The sequence below is a fragment of the Anguilla anguilla genome, chromosome 11 (assembly GCF_013347855.1).
Source record: "Anguilla anguilla isolate fAngAng1 chromosome 11, fAngAng1.pri, whole genome shotgun sequence".
Lineage (NCBI taxonomy): Eukaryota > Metazoa > Chordata > Actinopteri > Anguilliformes > Anguillidae > Anguilla > Anguilla anguilla.
The window spans coordinates 33,476,370-33,491,875 of NC_049211.1; the positions used below are offsets into that span (position 1 = coordinate 33,476,370).

General features: G+C 45.9%; 1 protein-coding gene across 6 annotated transcripts in view; it reads left to right on the forward strand.

Moving 5' to 3' along the window:
* The window catches only part of dlgap4a (discs, large (Drosophila) homolog-associated protein 4a), a 152,442-nt gene that overhangs the window by 102,477 nt on the left and 34,459 nt on the right, over window positions 1–15,506 (forward strand). For 4 of the 6 annotated variants that reach the window (XM_035383191.1, XM_035383190.1, XM_035383194.1 and 1 more), the window contains exon 4: window positions 12,890–14,249. In XM_035383191.1, coding sequence (XP_035239082.1) covers window positions 13,002–14,249 — 1,248 coding nt within the window. In that variant the 5' untranslated portion in view covers window positions 12,890–13,001. The remainder of the gene's footprint in view (window positions 1–12,889; window positions 14,250–15,506) is intronic. The other 2 variants (XM_035383193.1, XM_035383195.1) reach the window with 1 other exon arrangement.

The window sequence follows — 15,506 nt, forward strand, 5'->3', positions numbered from 1 at the left end:
AAACTATGAAAATAACGGCGATAGCGGAAGCCCCAAACGGTGAGAGCACGTTGCCTGGATTGACCCCACATACTGCAGCCTGACGGTTAGCAGTGGCTGTGTGTGGAAAGCACTGCAGCTCAAAGCTCCACTGTAAATAAATATCTCTTTAAAAAACGGCAACAATGTTGCCAAAACTATTTAATTAACGAAGGGAAAGAAAACTGTATAAATCCTGTTATTTTATGAGCTGATCATTAAATAATGAGTTATCGTTGTTATGAAGACAGTGTTTTGAAAAACCTGTGAATTTTTAAAAACGTTGTACTGCACGAATATAGTTTTTATTTTTACAGTGCGCAGCACTTTCATTTCCCATCTGTTTCACACTTTTGTTCCAAGCCCCATGCACACACACACACAAACACACAAACAAACAAACATACACACACACACGGACACACACACGCACACACCCAGACATACACACACATATGCACAAACACACGCACACACACACACATATGCACAAACACGTACCCACACACGCACGAACACACACGCACATGCAAACAAACACACACACACACATGCACACATACGCACACACGCATGCACGCGCTCACACACACACAAGAACATGATGGTGAGAACTGGTTGGTCCTTTGGACTCTGCAGTAGAGAGTATCCAGCACTGCATCAAGCCTGAACTTGAGCACCCTGAGGGGCTCTGTCTCCAGAGCATGACCTCCCAAGCTGTTCCACACACTGGAAACCGTGTGTAAATTTGTGTGAAATGCTTCCCGATGAAGAAGTTGCAGCTGTACCTGTGTAGTTAAATTGTAATTATTTTAGTGACATGAGGTCGTTATTGAGTAGCTCTAACATAGGTAGCATGGAACAACAGTCTGCAGCATTCTTAAAATATGTGAATATTTTACATGTTGTTATTACACTCATAGGTCATATTTTCATGATACATAGCAAATAATCCTTGATTGTTAATTTCACAACGTGTCTTTGTGATATGGAATGGTTTCATTTTTGCAGGACAGATGTAACAGCTAGCCTTGTTTCACGTTGTGTAATTAAAAATACTGCAACCTGTTGTTCCATGTTACCTATGTTGGAGCTATTTAGTGATAACGTCTTGTTACCAAATTTGTAACAATTTAATTACACAGGCATAGCTTCAACTTAATGTAAAGTGTTACCAAGAAATTTAGTTAATTTCCTCTTATGCCTGCTTGTTCTACAAACGACACTCATTCTTAATCCATTTTATGGATTGAAAACTGCTTCTTCTCCTTTTGCTAAGCCTGAAGACACACACACACACACACACATACACACCATAATCGCCTGTCACATTCTCATTGTCCCAGAAGACCTACAGAGCTTTCCAAGATTCACAACAATCAACACCACCAGAAAACTGTCCTGGCTTGGGATAATTTCCACAAGGGAACTCAAGCTAAAACTTTATGAGCTCTATGTGTGCCTCCCCCTGAGCTCTCACCTACAATCCAGTGTCCCAGTGCTACACGCCACACTTTACTACAGGAGAACTAGCACTTATCTAACCCCTGAGCTTAACTAGAACTTATCTAACCCCTAACCCTAACTAGCACTTGTCATGTTCCGGTGTTCCTGTCTGTGTTTCCCCTGTTGGGCCGCCAGATGGCGGCACTTCTGTTTTGTGTCCTGCTCCCCTCCTGTTAATTGTATGATTGTTTCATGGTCTCGTTATCCCATCATTGTTCCCACCTGTGTCTTATCCCCTCCTTCTGGTTTGATTGTTTTTTGAGTTCACCTGTGTCTTGTTACCCCTGTCTATTTAAGTTCTCTGTTCCCTTGACTCGGGTGCTGGTTCCTTGTGTTTGTTACCTGACATACATGTTCCTGCCTGCTTGTGTTTGTTTCCCGACTTTCATGTACCTGCCCTCTTGTGTTTGTTTCCCGACTTTCATGTACCTGCCTTCTTGTGTTTGTTTCCCGACTTTCATGTACCTGCCTTCTTGTGTTTGTTTCCCGACTTTCTTGTACCTGCCTGCGTGTGTTTCACCTGCCTGTATTTTGTTCCTGACTTGTGTTTTTGACCTTCCCTTGTGCTCTGCCTTCCCGTGTTCTGCCCTGTCTGTGTTTTTGAGTTCCTGTTTTCTGTTTCATTAGATTATTTTTTGAGTTTGTGTTTTAGCCCATTGTGGCCTTGTCTGTTCCTTGTTTGTTCACCTTGTGTTAGTAAAGTCTTTGTTAATTTTCCCTTTTGAGTTTGTGTTTTTTTTTTCCCTCTGCGTTTGGGTCCCCCCTACCCGGACTTGTCACAGCACTTATCTATTACGGACAACTGGTCACCCGTAGTCTCGTGGTGTATTTCAGGGAGAAGCTAATGTGGTGGCAGACTGAGCAACTCTGGCCACAGAGTCAGCTGCGGCTAGTCACTGATAAATCACTGACAGAAACTTTTTACTTTGTTATTTGCTATGTCCTCTGCTTCCATCCCTGAGTATACTACTGCTGTGTACTACTACAACTACGTCTACAACTACTGTTGCTGTTCCTGCTGCCTCTGCCGCTGGTACTACTAGTACCTCTAAATACCTTCCAAGATCCATATCGGCAGCCTTCCACAGCAGATAAATAAAGCTTCTCATTTTGCCATAGTTCCAGAATCTCACAGATGCTGGACTTCTTGTGCAAACGGTTTCCAAGTAAGTTGACAGTGGAAGACGGTTTTTTAGCTTTCCATTTATGCAGCATCAAAAGGGAGAGAGTAAAGAAAGATATTTAGCCTTGTCTTCCCATTGCATGAAGAGGAACATGCTGTGATTAACTCTGTGAGGGGCACAAGCAGGGATTTCTGTGCAGTCAGAAGTTTGCTCAACCCAAACCCCCCCCCCTTTTCCCCCCTCCCACCCCAGGTCGCCCTCTTCAGCATTGTTCCCCCTTTGATCTCAAAATAAGGCAAGCAGAAACTACAAACTTTTATTTTATTTACATTATTGTTGCATTTTCTTTTAATCATGAATCTATATCAACAAAAACATATCCCAAAAAAAGAAGAAAAAAACACGAACACCACCAATCCACCCACCCCAGAGACCCAAAGTCACAATTAAAAAAAGAAGAAAAAGACTCAATTCAAAAGATTCTTAAGATGAACAGCAACAGAAGTTCATAAATTGACATTTTCCTCTTTAGCACCGTGAATACAGGCTGTGAAGAGCTCCAGATAAACCACATCCAAGAAAGTAAAACCCGCTGCTGAAAAGAAAGAGAACGAGGAGGCTTCCAACGCACGGCAGCCATTTTCTTTGCAGCTGTCAGGCCAGCAAGCGAGATCCGTTCCTTTGTTTGCGAATTGCGTAACATGGATAGGTCATTAAGAATCTACAAAAACCTGAGAAGGGAGTACTGTCACTGATAACAATTCAGAAAGCCTAGAAGAGACCATCTCTCTAAACTCACTTCTGGGCATTCCCGAATCATTCGGAAGAATGTACCCACTGTAGCAAACCGATTGAAGTTTGTTCCAAAACCGAGTTGGAGGTGAAAGTGGAAGCGTCAAGCTCACAATGCCCCCAAAGACAGCTGTTCAGTTGGTCCATTGTTGGCAGGGTTTTCCCCACTTTAACAGAGATGCTCGGGGCTGTCTGTCTCCTCTTATCTGGGGAAGGTGCTGTAAATAGAGAAGGTACCTGTTGCCTTGGAAACCACTATCCTTTTGACAGACAGGCCCACTGGGGGGCTCACTGCCGCCCGGTGTACCTGGAACCCGATCTGACGGAGGCGCGGGCCGCTCCCCCGAAGTGTCTTTTCGGGAGGGGACGGTCCCTGGGCTCCCCGGCTTTACGTCTCTCTCCCTGCCGAGCACAAGGATTTGTACTTTTAAAACAACAAGGGCTCACATCGATCCTGCGCTCTGCCCCGTCCAGCCATTCAAAAAGAACAAGTTCAGCCTGTTTCACCTTTGAGATTACAAGCACTCAGTTTAATTAAGCACAGATTCTATAGACCAACCAGATTTGTCAGATCCTGTCTTATATCCATCCTCCCTGTCTTCTAACAACAGGACGCAGTGCATATTCATTAATGAAGAGACAAGCCCAAGGACAGAACATCCATTGCCAGGGTGCTGTCCTTACATCCGTTTCAATGAGGGAGTTGACAGTTGTTAAGAATATGGAGATGATGACCATCTGTTTAGCCAGTTAAATCTGTGACATCCATCATTGGCTCAGGTGTCTTACAAGGCATACACCTATAAAGGGCGCCCACGCATGGTGGGAGGACTGAACTGCGGTGCTGAAGGCCTCCGCCACATGTGATCGTGCTGGCATGGTCGGAGGGTGCCAGTGATAACCGCCCGGCGCTGTGGGTGAAACCCAAGGCCCCACCCGGCTCTGTGTCATGGCACTCTGTAGAGCCCTGTGGTGTGTGGTCCAATGAGACGATGCCAACTGCTCATCCTCACAGTGATGAACGATATCATGAAGGGTAATGGTAATGAATGAGTTGCCCGTGGTAGCATCTGCAGCCAAAGCGTGTGCGTGCATTTTTTATTGGTTTGTGTGTTTGTTCTGGTGTGGACCCCTGCTGTGATAGCCATGGGCATGAGAGAGCTTGGCGCTCACTGTAAAGGGGGGAGGGGGCTGTTGATGTGCTAACCGCTAGGTCTGTCCCGCCTGCGGCCTACATCACACACCTCCCACCCCCGCCCCCACCCCGCCCCCAACCCCCCGGCCTGGATCACCGCTGGGAATAGCAGTGAAATCTGTTGCGGTGTTGCCGCGACGGTGCTGACAGAGGTTTTCATCATTGCCTTCAACAGCTCACCAGTTTCCAGTCATCTGTTTTTTTTGGTTTTGATCTTGTATTGTTTTATGGCCTTTTTGGTGGGGGGGGGGGGGACTCATTACTGCATTCATCCTCAGGTTGAGATACACTGAACAAGTGGGCTGTGCTTTTATTCACAGCCAGTGCACAGACACCCAAGGAGAATAGTCCCCCTAATTTAAACCCCCCCCCACCCTGGGTTACTCTACAACCCATTGGTCCTCAAACCCATTCCTGGAGAAGCACTGGGACAGGCCATGAGAAACCAGGGGAGTTACCTGTGTGTTACCTGTGCAATCAGCCGCTTTATCTGATCAAGATCTGATCTGGATAGAGCTGAAAACTGACGGACCCCTCGGGTCACTGGGGCAAGGGCTGAGGTCTGCCCATCCACTTACCGCCGATCCAAGGAGGACGAGGCGCCGGACGGGCGGGAGCTGCTCTTGAGGTCGAAAGGTCAGCCAGAGGCTGAGTGTGTGAGCCAATAGGCTGCAGACGTGAGATCAATCCTGTTGGTCCTCTCACAGTCCTGACACTTACTCCTCCTGCTGATGTCCTGGCCTCTCTTTGAGCGCATTTCACTGAAGGGCTGATAAGATCAACCTGTTACGTGCGTATTGTTCATCTGCGAAAGGATTCCTTTCTAATAGCACCACTGCCGGACTAATTGTGGCACATCTAAAAAGGGTTCCTTTCTAAAAGCACCACCGCCCGACTAATTGTGACACAGCGAGTCCATTCAGTCCTTATTCACAAAGTGTGTTTCCTTTGACATTCCCGTGGCTGGTGTATTTCCTTTGTTAATCTGCTGTAATATTTTATTCAAGTATTAATCTTTAACAAGCAAATTTGAGGCTTTATGAAGAATGAGATAACACAGGGTGTCACTTAATTTCAAGTCAGCCCTCAGGCCAAAATTTTAGCATACCTGTTGATGAATATTTTTGTATATGTGAATGATTTAAATGTTATGTGCTTATGAAGTCATTGTGCATTTTTATGAATGATTTATAAATATGTTATTATGCGGTTATGAAGCCTGGGTGGAAGTTTGCAAATGATTTATATGCATGCTATTATGCAGTAGTAAAGGCATGGCACAGGCTGAATTAAGACTTCAGAGACACACTTCATATGAAGTGTGACTTTCTTATTAAAATTTAAATAATCTGAATAAATCACTGAAATTATCTGGCTCACAGAAAAATGAAACTTTTTTTCAGACCTCTTTAGAATAAATGTCTCGCATTGTGTGATTTTAATTTGATAAGTGTCACAACAGAAGAGCACTAAAGAGGAGAAAAGGTTTGGCTGTGATGTGGATCAGTGGTGTGTGCTAGAGGAAACAGGGGGGTTAGTGAGCTGTGATCCATTCTCAGCCAAGATATGAATTTATCCTGGAGATAGATCACTAATGACTCGTACTGTAGTGGACGACTATAGTGATACCAAATAGATAAAAACTGAACCCCCATAATAATAATAATAATAAAATGGCAGAAAATAGATTCTGGTTGGTTAACTGATGATTGGGCCTCTTATGGAATGTTCTTGCCGGTAGATTCTTACTTCGGGACCCAAATGCGCTGAGTGTGACACCCGGCACCTTTTATTGCAGTGAAGTTAAACAGGCACAGAAGTGTGAAATTGTGAGTGTAATTATACTGCAGTTTTATGCTGCTGCTGAAATTGCATTAAATGACACAGACGTTAGGGTTGATTTGTGGTTTGTTCTGTGGTTTGTTTATTGCTAATGGGTTTACACACCAAGAGGGGGGGATTTTTTTTTTTGGGGGGGGGGGCATGTTGCATGTTGGGGGGGGGGGGGGGGACAACAGTGTAATAGAAAATCAAAAGGGAGAAACCAGACACCACCTTGTTCAGGAGGAACTGAGTTTGTCTCAGTCCACCACTACCTTCGAATACCTGTAACTGCCGGTAGCATCCGTGTGTTACTCCCATGAAAATAATTAACATTTTCATTTTTCATTTTGTCCCAACGAATAATTAAGTTAGTTAATAGCTTCCAAAGCCAACAAGGCATACTCAAGGTGCTTTGATATCCATTTAGAAGAAGACACCAGACAGCTGGTCATTTTGAATCGCCTCAATTAATTTGCTCTGCGTCACGGAGACAGCGTTTAGCCGTATCGAAATGAGCGTGTTATTACGGTAAGAATTCTCCTGGACTCTCTCTTGCGGAGTGTCAGCTGTTTTGCTTCTCGTGGATCCGCAGGTCGAGCGCAGTCTATATTGGTGTCCCCTTGCCCCCACCTGGTGGTAATCTTGTGAAACTGCAGCGCTCTTGCGTGCGGCTTGTACGGAAGGTCAGCGGCTGGACGGGAGAGGGCTGCTTTCACGGTACTGACAGATGGTTGCTCCCTTGTACACGGGGCAGCAAAATCTGCTTCATATGCACACAGCACAAGGTGTAAGCACACACATATACACACACACACACACACACACACACCAACGGTCGCTTCTGTGGAGAGCCAATTGCCCCGCCATATGACGTGAAGCCGACTTTAGCCTAGATTATGTAGTTCGTGCTTCAAGTCGAAAGTAGGCGAAGCTACAGATGAAATACTGGAGCACACGTCAGTAAAAGCTGCAGAAGGTCATGTCTCAGATGTCTTTTTGAAGTGATAAGACAGGTGAGCTCCTGCACGCCCGTGCGCAACGCTGTTCCTCTCACTCGTGTCCCGCTGGTCGCCTTCTGGTCTCACCAGCTAGGTGGAACACGTCTCATGCACATGTCAAAACAACTCCACCTGTCATTTCTCACATTGACCGAAACACACACACAAACACACACACACAGTGAACTCCATAATGTTTGAGGCAAAGACATAAATGGCTGAGGATAACAGCTGTGTGTCGCGGCGATAGAAGCAGGCTGTTTACTCAACTCTTTATCTGAATCCACTTGTTTAATTACAGAGTAAATAAATAATTTACTCTGCAGTTGCCCGTTCCAGGCCTCCTGCATCTCATATATACGCTTCGGAGTTTCAGTATCAAACGCAGTGACTAAACCTATTCGCAGAATTAAGGTTAGAGGGTAATAAAATATAGTAGGCTAAGTGTAGCCTAAATATTTGGTCATTATTGGTAGGATAATGATTGTTATTCAATGCTGCCGTTGTTTTGTTTTACACAAGGCTGAGGAGCTAAACTGGACGATGGAATTAAACATTGGAGACATGAAACCAGAGATAAGATCACCCTTCAGCTGTTTACGAAGATCGTGTACAACCAAGTCCGTAATGACGTTAAGTGAACAAGCCCGAGGATTATTAATAATGTGGAAGCTGCAGCTGGCTGCCTCGTTAATGAGATATCTCTGATGCATTCTGTCGACAATTCGTTCTAAAGACCTTTTCCTTCGGAATGATGGCTCCTCCGAGCGCCGTGGTTTCAGTTCCATCCGGACCTTGAGCATGATGAATGCTCGCTAATAGACGGCAATCTGGAACTAATCTGAACGAGGATGAGACCTGGACGTCCTGGGATATCAACGGTGAAACGTGACGACTGCTCATCCATGCCTCGCCGCTCTTCCGCAATTAATGTCCGTCCTCCCCGACGTCACTCCCTGCCTTCACCCGCAGCTTTCAGCGATGACGGCTCAGATCCATGGCCCTCAAATTCAGTTATAGAGACCCCTGTGTATGCTGGTTTTCGTTCCACAATTACAATCTAAAAAAATTCTGTAAACCGATCATTTTTCTTAATTAGACTGCTTTCATATTTTAAGGGATTATATAAGATACTCTCTTAAAATACAGTATGTCAGAAAGAGATTAGCATGGATTCACATTATAGGCCTACTTATTGTGCCATCTTACAAATAAGACTGATTAAATTAAATACATAGGTTAATCAGTAGGCACCTAATTGGTGAAAATGTGGACATATGGCTACTAAAACGAACCATTTCTTAGATAGGCCTAACGAAGAGTTAAAAGATGAAGCGAACGAAAACGAGCCGGGCTGTGCTAATAAGTTTAAGGAACAAATGAGGAGCACGTGTTCAACAACCTTAATTGAGCATACACCGACATACCCAAGTTTAGTTCAGAGCCTCTGGCTTAGATCCCATCAACCGGAGAGCTCAAGCGGCGCTAAGGTATCACGTGGCTCCCTGCCAGGCGGTTACAACAAAGACACTCTATTTACGAAGGAACTCCGGTGACTTATGCAGGCGATTGTGACTCAAATTGGAATTTGTGGCTTTATGTAGGAATAAATCCCGAATTCAGAGAAATAAAATCCTGGAGACTTACGGCGAACCTTTGGGATTTTCCCTGAAAAAAGAAATAAAAATACAAACTGCTTCACTTCGCTGCTGCTACTTACTAATATTGTTTTACATTTATAGACTGGAAGAGCTTGAAATGGCATTACATATTTCTTCAAAGTTCGAAAGTGAATCTGTGCAAAGTTGTTTTGTATTATTATAAGCAGGCTGAGGGAGTGCGTTCATGCATGCTAAGCTAACACGGTGAGGCGTGTGAATACATCGCAGAGGAGTGTTACGGCTGCTGTGCTGTGTTCTCTATGGGGAGCTGTCAGAGTTAAGGAGTGGGAGGGGGCTGGGTTTGTGTGATGCATGATGAGGGCAGGGTTTGTGTGAGGCGTGGGGGACTGGGTTTGTGTGCCCTATGTGGAGGGCTGGGTTGGTGTGACGCATGAGGAGGGTAGGGTTTGTGTGAGGCGTGGGGGACTGGGTTTGTGTGATGTATGCGGAGGGTTGGGTTTGTGTGAGGAGTGGAGAGCTGGGTTTGTGTGATGTGTCAGGGACTGGGGGAAGGGGGGGGACTGAACCAGACAGGCGCCCTTGAGAAGGGCCAATGGACCTGGGAGGGACCACTGAACCAGACTGGCCCGGACTGGGGACCAGTGGGGATATGGGCCAGTTTTGAGGGCCAGCATGGCTCACTGGCAGGGCACTGGTGGTGGGAATGGTTACCTGTAGGGATCCACCGATATCCAAATTTTAGCCGACGTGATAACTGATAATCATTTCCCTGTCTTGACTGACGTCCGGTAATTATTGATAATAATAATGTAAATGATGGGACATCCAAACATCGTAAGGAAAAAAAATTCTCAATATTTTTTAAATTCCCAATATTTGGACCAGGCCAAAACATAAAACATAGCTTTAATCTAATATTTCTTGCAAGAAGCTGTAATAAGGCCATCAGTAGACTAAACCAAACAACATAAAGAAGTCACTTTACTACTTGCAACTAGGGCTGTGCTGGTATTCGGTATTACCTGTCACCATGGTAACACATTTTCTTTTTCACTGTGATGAATGAATTACTGGGTTAATACAGTTAGTAATTTTTTCTGTCGTTATACTGACAGAAGTAGCACCCAAATGTACTGGCCAGATGTATTATAAATCTACTCCATAGAGGATGAAGCGAGTGGGCTGTACTTAAACTGACACTTTCTCCTTACTGTATGTGTCTCTTTGAAGCTGAATTGCTGTTTGTCATTGTAGTGGCACACAATGCGCCAGAGAGAATGGGGCAGGAGTGAGTGGATTTAGACTGAGGGAGTGGTGCTGATATAGCAAGTTATTAATCATTAAAAATATTGTATGAATGTTATGGTTTAGTAGTCTTCTGTTCACTTATTATTAAATTATGTTTCATCTAAGTAGTTTAATAGGACAATTCAGTGACACAATACATGTTGAATCTAAAAAAAAGTTATTGTTAACCATAGCCTATGTAATCATAGGCATTTAATTCATTTGAAAAGTGTATTTACTTTTTGTATTCAACTTGTTTAAATCAATATGTGCTAGAATAAAAATTATAGTTGTTCATTTCTTAACATGCCTGTTCTGTGTTAATAGACTTCTTATCTGATGGTGTTTAAAATGCTTTATCTACACAGCACATTTTAGTTTTACTCCAGATGGAAAAATGTTGACAAAGCGATTTGTCGCTTATGCAGGAAAAAATGTATCGCTGAACGGGGAACACCCAGCAATTTGAAGCATCAGCACCGTTCCTTTTTATAGGTTAGGCTATTATTTCTAAATAAGATTATAGTTTTATGCATTTTATTTTAAATCACCTTAATTTCTATTTAGGTTCTAAATGTATGTATTAATGTATTGACAACTGACCACCATGTTAGTATAATTCAAACTGCTTCATCACACTGTTCACGCACAGTCCTGTGTCCGTTTCTCTGTGCGGTTTTTGCCTTGGTGTAATTGCTACCCGTCTCGGAGCCCGCACCTCTGGCCTGGTGGTGCTTGGCTTTCTCCCAGGCCTGAGATTGTTGGAAACGCTTGACTACGTCTTTGAAACGCTTGACCAGCCCTATGTCTTCAGAAGCCTAATCACCGAGTAATAACTCTTCCCTTTGGCACTACTGCAAATGCTAAGGTTCTCTCCTCCCTGCTGAAAATACAATCTTAAACCAGCCTAAGCTGGTCAAGATGGTTTAAGTTAATGCTTTTAGCTGGTCAACCAGCTGTTCACCAGCTGACCAGCCTATATAGTCATCTGGTCCACCGGTTTGACCACCAACTTACTCTGCCAGCTTAGCCAACTTTAACCAGCTTCGTCCAGCTTTGTCCAGCTAAAAAATCAGCTTTGACCAGCCACAAACCAGCTATGACCAGCCTGAAGTGTCGAAGACACAGCTTAAATCATCTTAAACCAGCTTAGAATCCCAGCTGGTCTTAGTTGGAAGTTTCCTTAGGGCTTGTTCTGCACCTGCGGTTTGCAACCCCCCGTGTATCTATCATTAGCTCAGTGTATGCTTTCAGTCCCACCTTTTTCTATTTGTGGTTTGCTTTGCACGGCATTATAGTCTTTTATTGTTATCAGATTTCCAGTCAAGTTTCTTATTCAGTACAGTGACATTTACTCTCAGAGGAACCACACATTTGCTTGTTTGTATTGTGTTTATTCCATTTCATTCTGGGTTTTTTCTCAAGTCATTTTCTACTACTCAAGTGAACATAGTATTAATCTCTTCATCGGTCTCATCATATTAATATCTCTTAAAACTTTTCTCCTGTGAAGAAGCACATTTTTGCGAAGTGGTTTCTCGTCCTGCATGCAATTTGTTCCAAAGGCTGGACGCTGTCTGAAGGGATGCTCGTCACCAGAAGGTTTACAGCTTGTGACATACCCCTTTCCAGCCGCAGAGTCAGTGTCCTGGTGGCTCTAACTTGCCTTGAATACTCTGTCCACAGCAGTAGTCTCCGCCGCATTTGTAGCTACAGACACCTGTTCAAACACGCACACGTTTCCCCATCCGCTCATTACGCCTTCAAATCCTGATAGCATCGTCTTAGCTCAACTCTTCCTGTCTCGACAGTCATTCTCGCACCTTCTTATCATTACATGTTAGTGTAAATCAAACTGCTTTCTTACACTGTTCGCGCACAGACCTGTATCAAGTACGGAAGCCCGTGAGGACCAGAATCCCAATATCAATATGTAGTACCCTTTCAAGTTCCATTTAAAACACCTAGATGCAAAACTGCAAAGTTTGTGATTGTGTTATTTAAAAGTTAATAACCTTTTAAAGTAAGTTTTACATTGTGTATGTATGAGATGACATGCTCTCATAACTTGGTTATTTACTTGTTTTATGCAGTTAGTGTTGTTAAATAGGCCTATTTCTTCTGATTATTAGCTGCTGTTCAGTATTGACGGGCATAAATGGCATAGATTGTTTTTGTAATTAGCTGTGTTAAAGGCAGGTAATCCACACTGAGGTGGTCTGCTATCGGAATTAAAGCCATCGTGTTGGTCATTATCTTTCGATAGCAGTCCATCTCATTGTGGATTATCCCTTACTTATAAATCTTCAGTTTAATTGTTCAAAGTCTATTCCATTAATTAAGCCACTGTTAGTCATTTATTTAGTAATAACATTCAGTATACAACTGTAATAACATTCAGTCTATGCTGAGTGAGGTTTTCAGTGCCAAAGTGAACATGCTGTCTGCAAGAACATTTTTTGTTGTGTGTCGTCAGGGTGTCTGTCTCTCACACCCCCGTCTTCTGTCTTTTCCCTCTTCCAGGAGGACCCCCCCTGACTGTAGTTAACCCCCTACCCCTCCACCACCCCCCCTGCCCCCCACCAACCGGACCAATCAGAAGCCATGATCTAACGAGGACACCTTGCTGGCCGCCATGAAAAGGCTGGGTGCCAACCGCAGCCGCATCCTGTCCGACTCCTGTGACATCATGGCGGGGCCCCAGGAGCCCCTGTACCCGCTGGCCCCCGACCCCCACACCGCCTACCTCCTCAGCCCCACCATGGACCACTACGGCACCCTGGAGTTCCCCCCTCCCTCCAGCCCCACCTCGCTGCCTCCGGAGTGCCTGATGTCCCTCAGCGCCCAGCTCTCCAACAGCGCCACCTACCCGTGCATGCAGTACAACTCCCTGGACCCGGGCGACCCCATGGCCCTGGGGGCCGGCGGGATCGGGGGCGGCATCCAGACCGGCGGGGCGGGCCACTCCGTCTCCATGGGGATGGGGGCGGGGCTCGGCCAAAGCGGGGCGGGGCACATGATCACCAGCGGCTCGGCCACCATCTCGGGCGGCGGGAAGGCCAACCGGCTCCCCGGCAACCTGCTGGACCAGCTGGAGAGGCGGGTCCAGGGAGGCGGAGGCGGGGGCGGGGCTGGGGCCGGCGGGGGGGCGGGGCCGGGGGCGGGGCCTCGCAACGGCTTCAGCACGCTGCAGTTCCAGCGCGGGCGCGTGGCCAAGCAGCGGAGCGAGAGCCCCGGGCGCATCCGCCACCTCATGCACTCGGTGCAGAAGCTCTTCACCAAGTCGCAGTCGCTCGAGTGCTCCGCCAAGGCCGCCAACGCCAACGGCGGCGCCGAGGGCGCCAAGGGCCGCCGCAGCAAGAGCAAGGACCGCGCCAAGACCGAGGGCGCCAAGCGCCGCCCGCGCTCCAACATGTCCGGCCTCTGGACCTCCGAGGACAACCTGGACAACGCCGACCCCGTCCCCGTCATCGGCAGCGGCGGCGGCGGGGGCGGGGGCAACGGCGTCGGCATCGGCATCCACCGCAACCCCGGCACCATGATGACGCTGGGCCGCACGGTGTCGGACGGCCAGGGCCCCGCCCGCTACTTCCCGCAGGGCTACAACACCATCAGCGGCCACATGCTGAAGGCCTCCAAGATCAGCAACGAGCTGAAGTGCCCCCCGCCCTGCCCCGCCCTGCCGGCGCCCCGGGGGGAGGCGGTGGGGGCCGGGGGCGCCGGCGAGGCCAAGCTGATGAAGCGCGGCTCCTGGTCCACGCTCACGCTCACCCAGGCCCGGCAGGTGTGCCAGAAAGGGCTGGCCACTCTGGACAAATCCATGCTCAAGTCCAAGTCGTGCCACCAGGACCTGGCCTACCATTACCTGCAGGTAGGAGGGAGAGTGAGTATCCCAGCCAGGGACCGGACTCCTCTTTAACTCTCTTTGTGTGTTTATACAGGCTGGTATTTACACACACATGCGCACACACACGCACATATATACACACACAGACACGTGCACGCACACACACACATGCACACACACACACGCACACACACGCACATATACACACACACAGACACATGCACGCACACACACACATGCACAGACACACACATACATACAAGCATATACACACATGCACAAACACACGCACATGTACATATGTATACACACATGCACAAACACGCGCACATATACATATGTATACACATGCACGCTCTGCACACACGCACACACACACACGCACACAAACACACACACACACACACACCAGTTTCAACCAGATGTTCACTATACTCCATGGATCTGTTGATTGCTGGTGATTGCTGTAATATGTTTGTTCACAGTCCTGCTTGTTGTATGTGTGTGTATCGTCTTGGAGCCAGAAATAAGACGTATTTGGTTTGCTCATTGAGGTTTTCCCATGTTGTGGCATTGTTATTTAATTGTCTGTATGGATTTGTTTAGCTTTGTAAAGCTTCAATTCGATACACCTTTTAATTTGGATTAGTCAGAATCTGAAATGAAATGAAAATTCTCAAATTGATGCCAGGATTAATTTGATGAGCGGGATATGATTTATTGGTGGAAATTGTCATATGAGCAGAGTTTGTCTGCACTGCTGGATATTTTCTCAGACCTCCCCCACCTGGGATTTGAACCCGCCATATGCTGGTTACAAGTCCAGCTGGCTCGGGAGAGGAGCGGGGAAATAGTTCTGAGGCTCCCTGACACTGCATGAGTGAGGCATTTTTTGAGGATTTCAGCTACACATGGTTCTAACCCACAGCAACCCAAAGCCAAGTGTTTCAGTTGTGTCCAACGATAAATGTGGACTGTTAGCAGATCATTTATAGCTTATCATAACAGGTATGATTATTGTAGTAAATATACCAGCACATAAAGTTTTATGTAGTAGAATTAATATAATATTATACATCAGCTTGCTAGTAATATTTTTTTATTAATACAGTATATTAACCTTTATTTTAATAGATATATTTATTGTTACTGGTGAGAACAGTGCAAGAGAACAGTGAAGTAGTGTGGGTGGAGATTTAAGAAAGTACTGTGAGTCAAGGCTCATCTACACCACATGTATGGGGGTGAAGGTTACACGCATAATTATACCAGGTATTAAATATAACCATAATT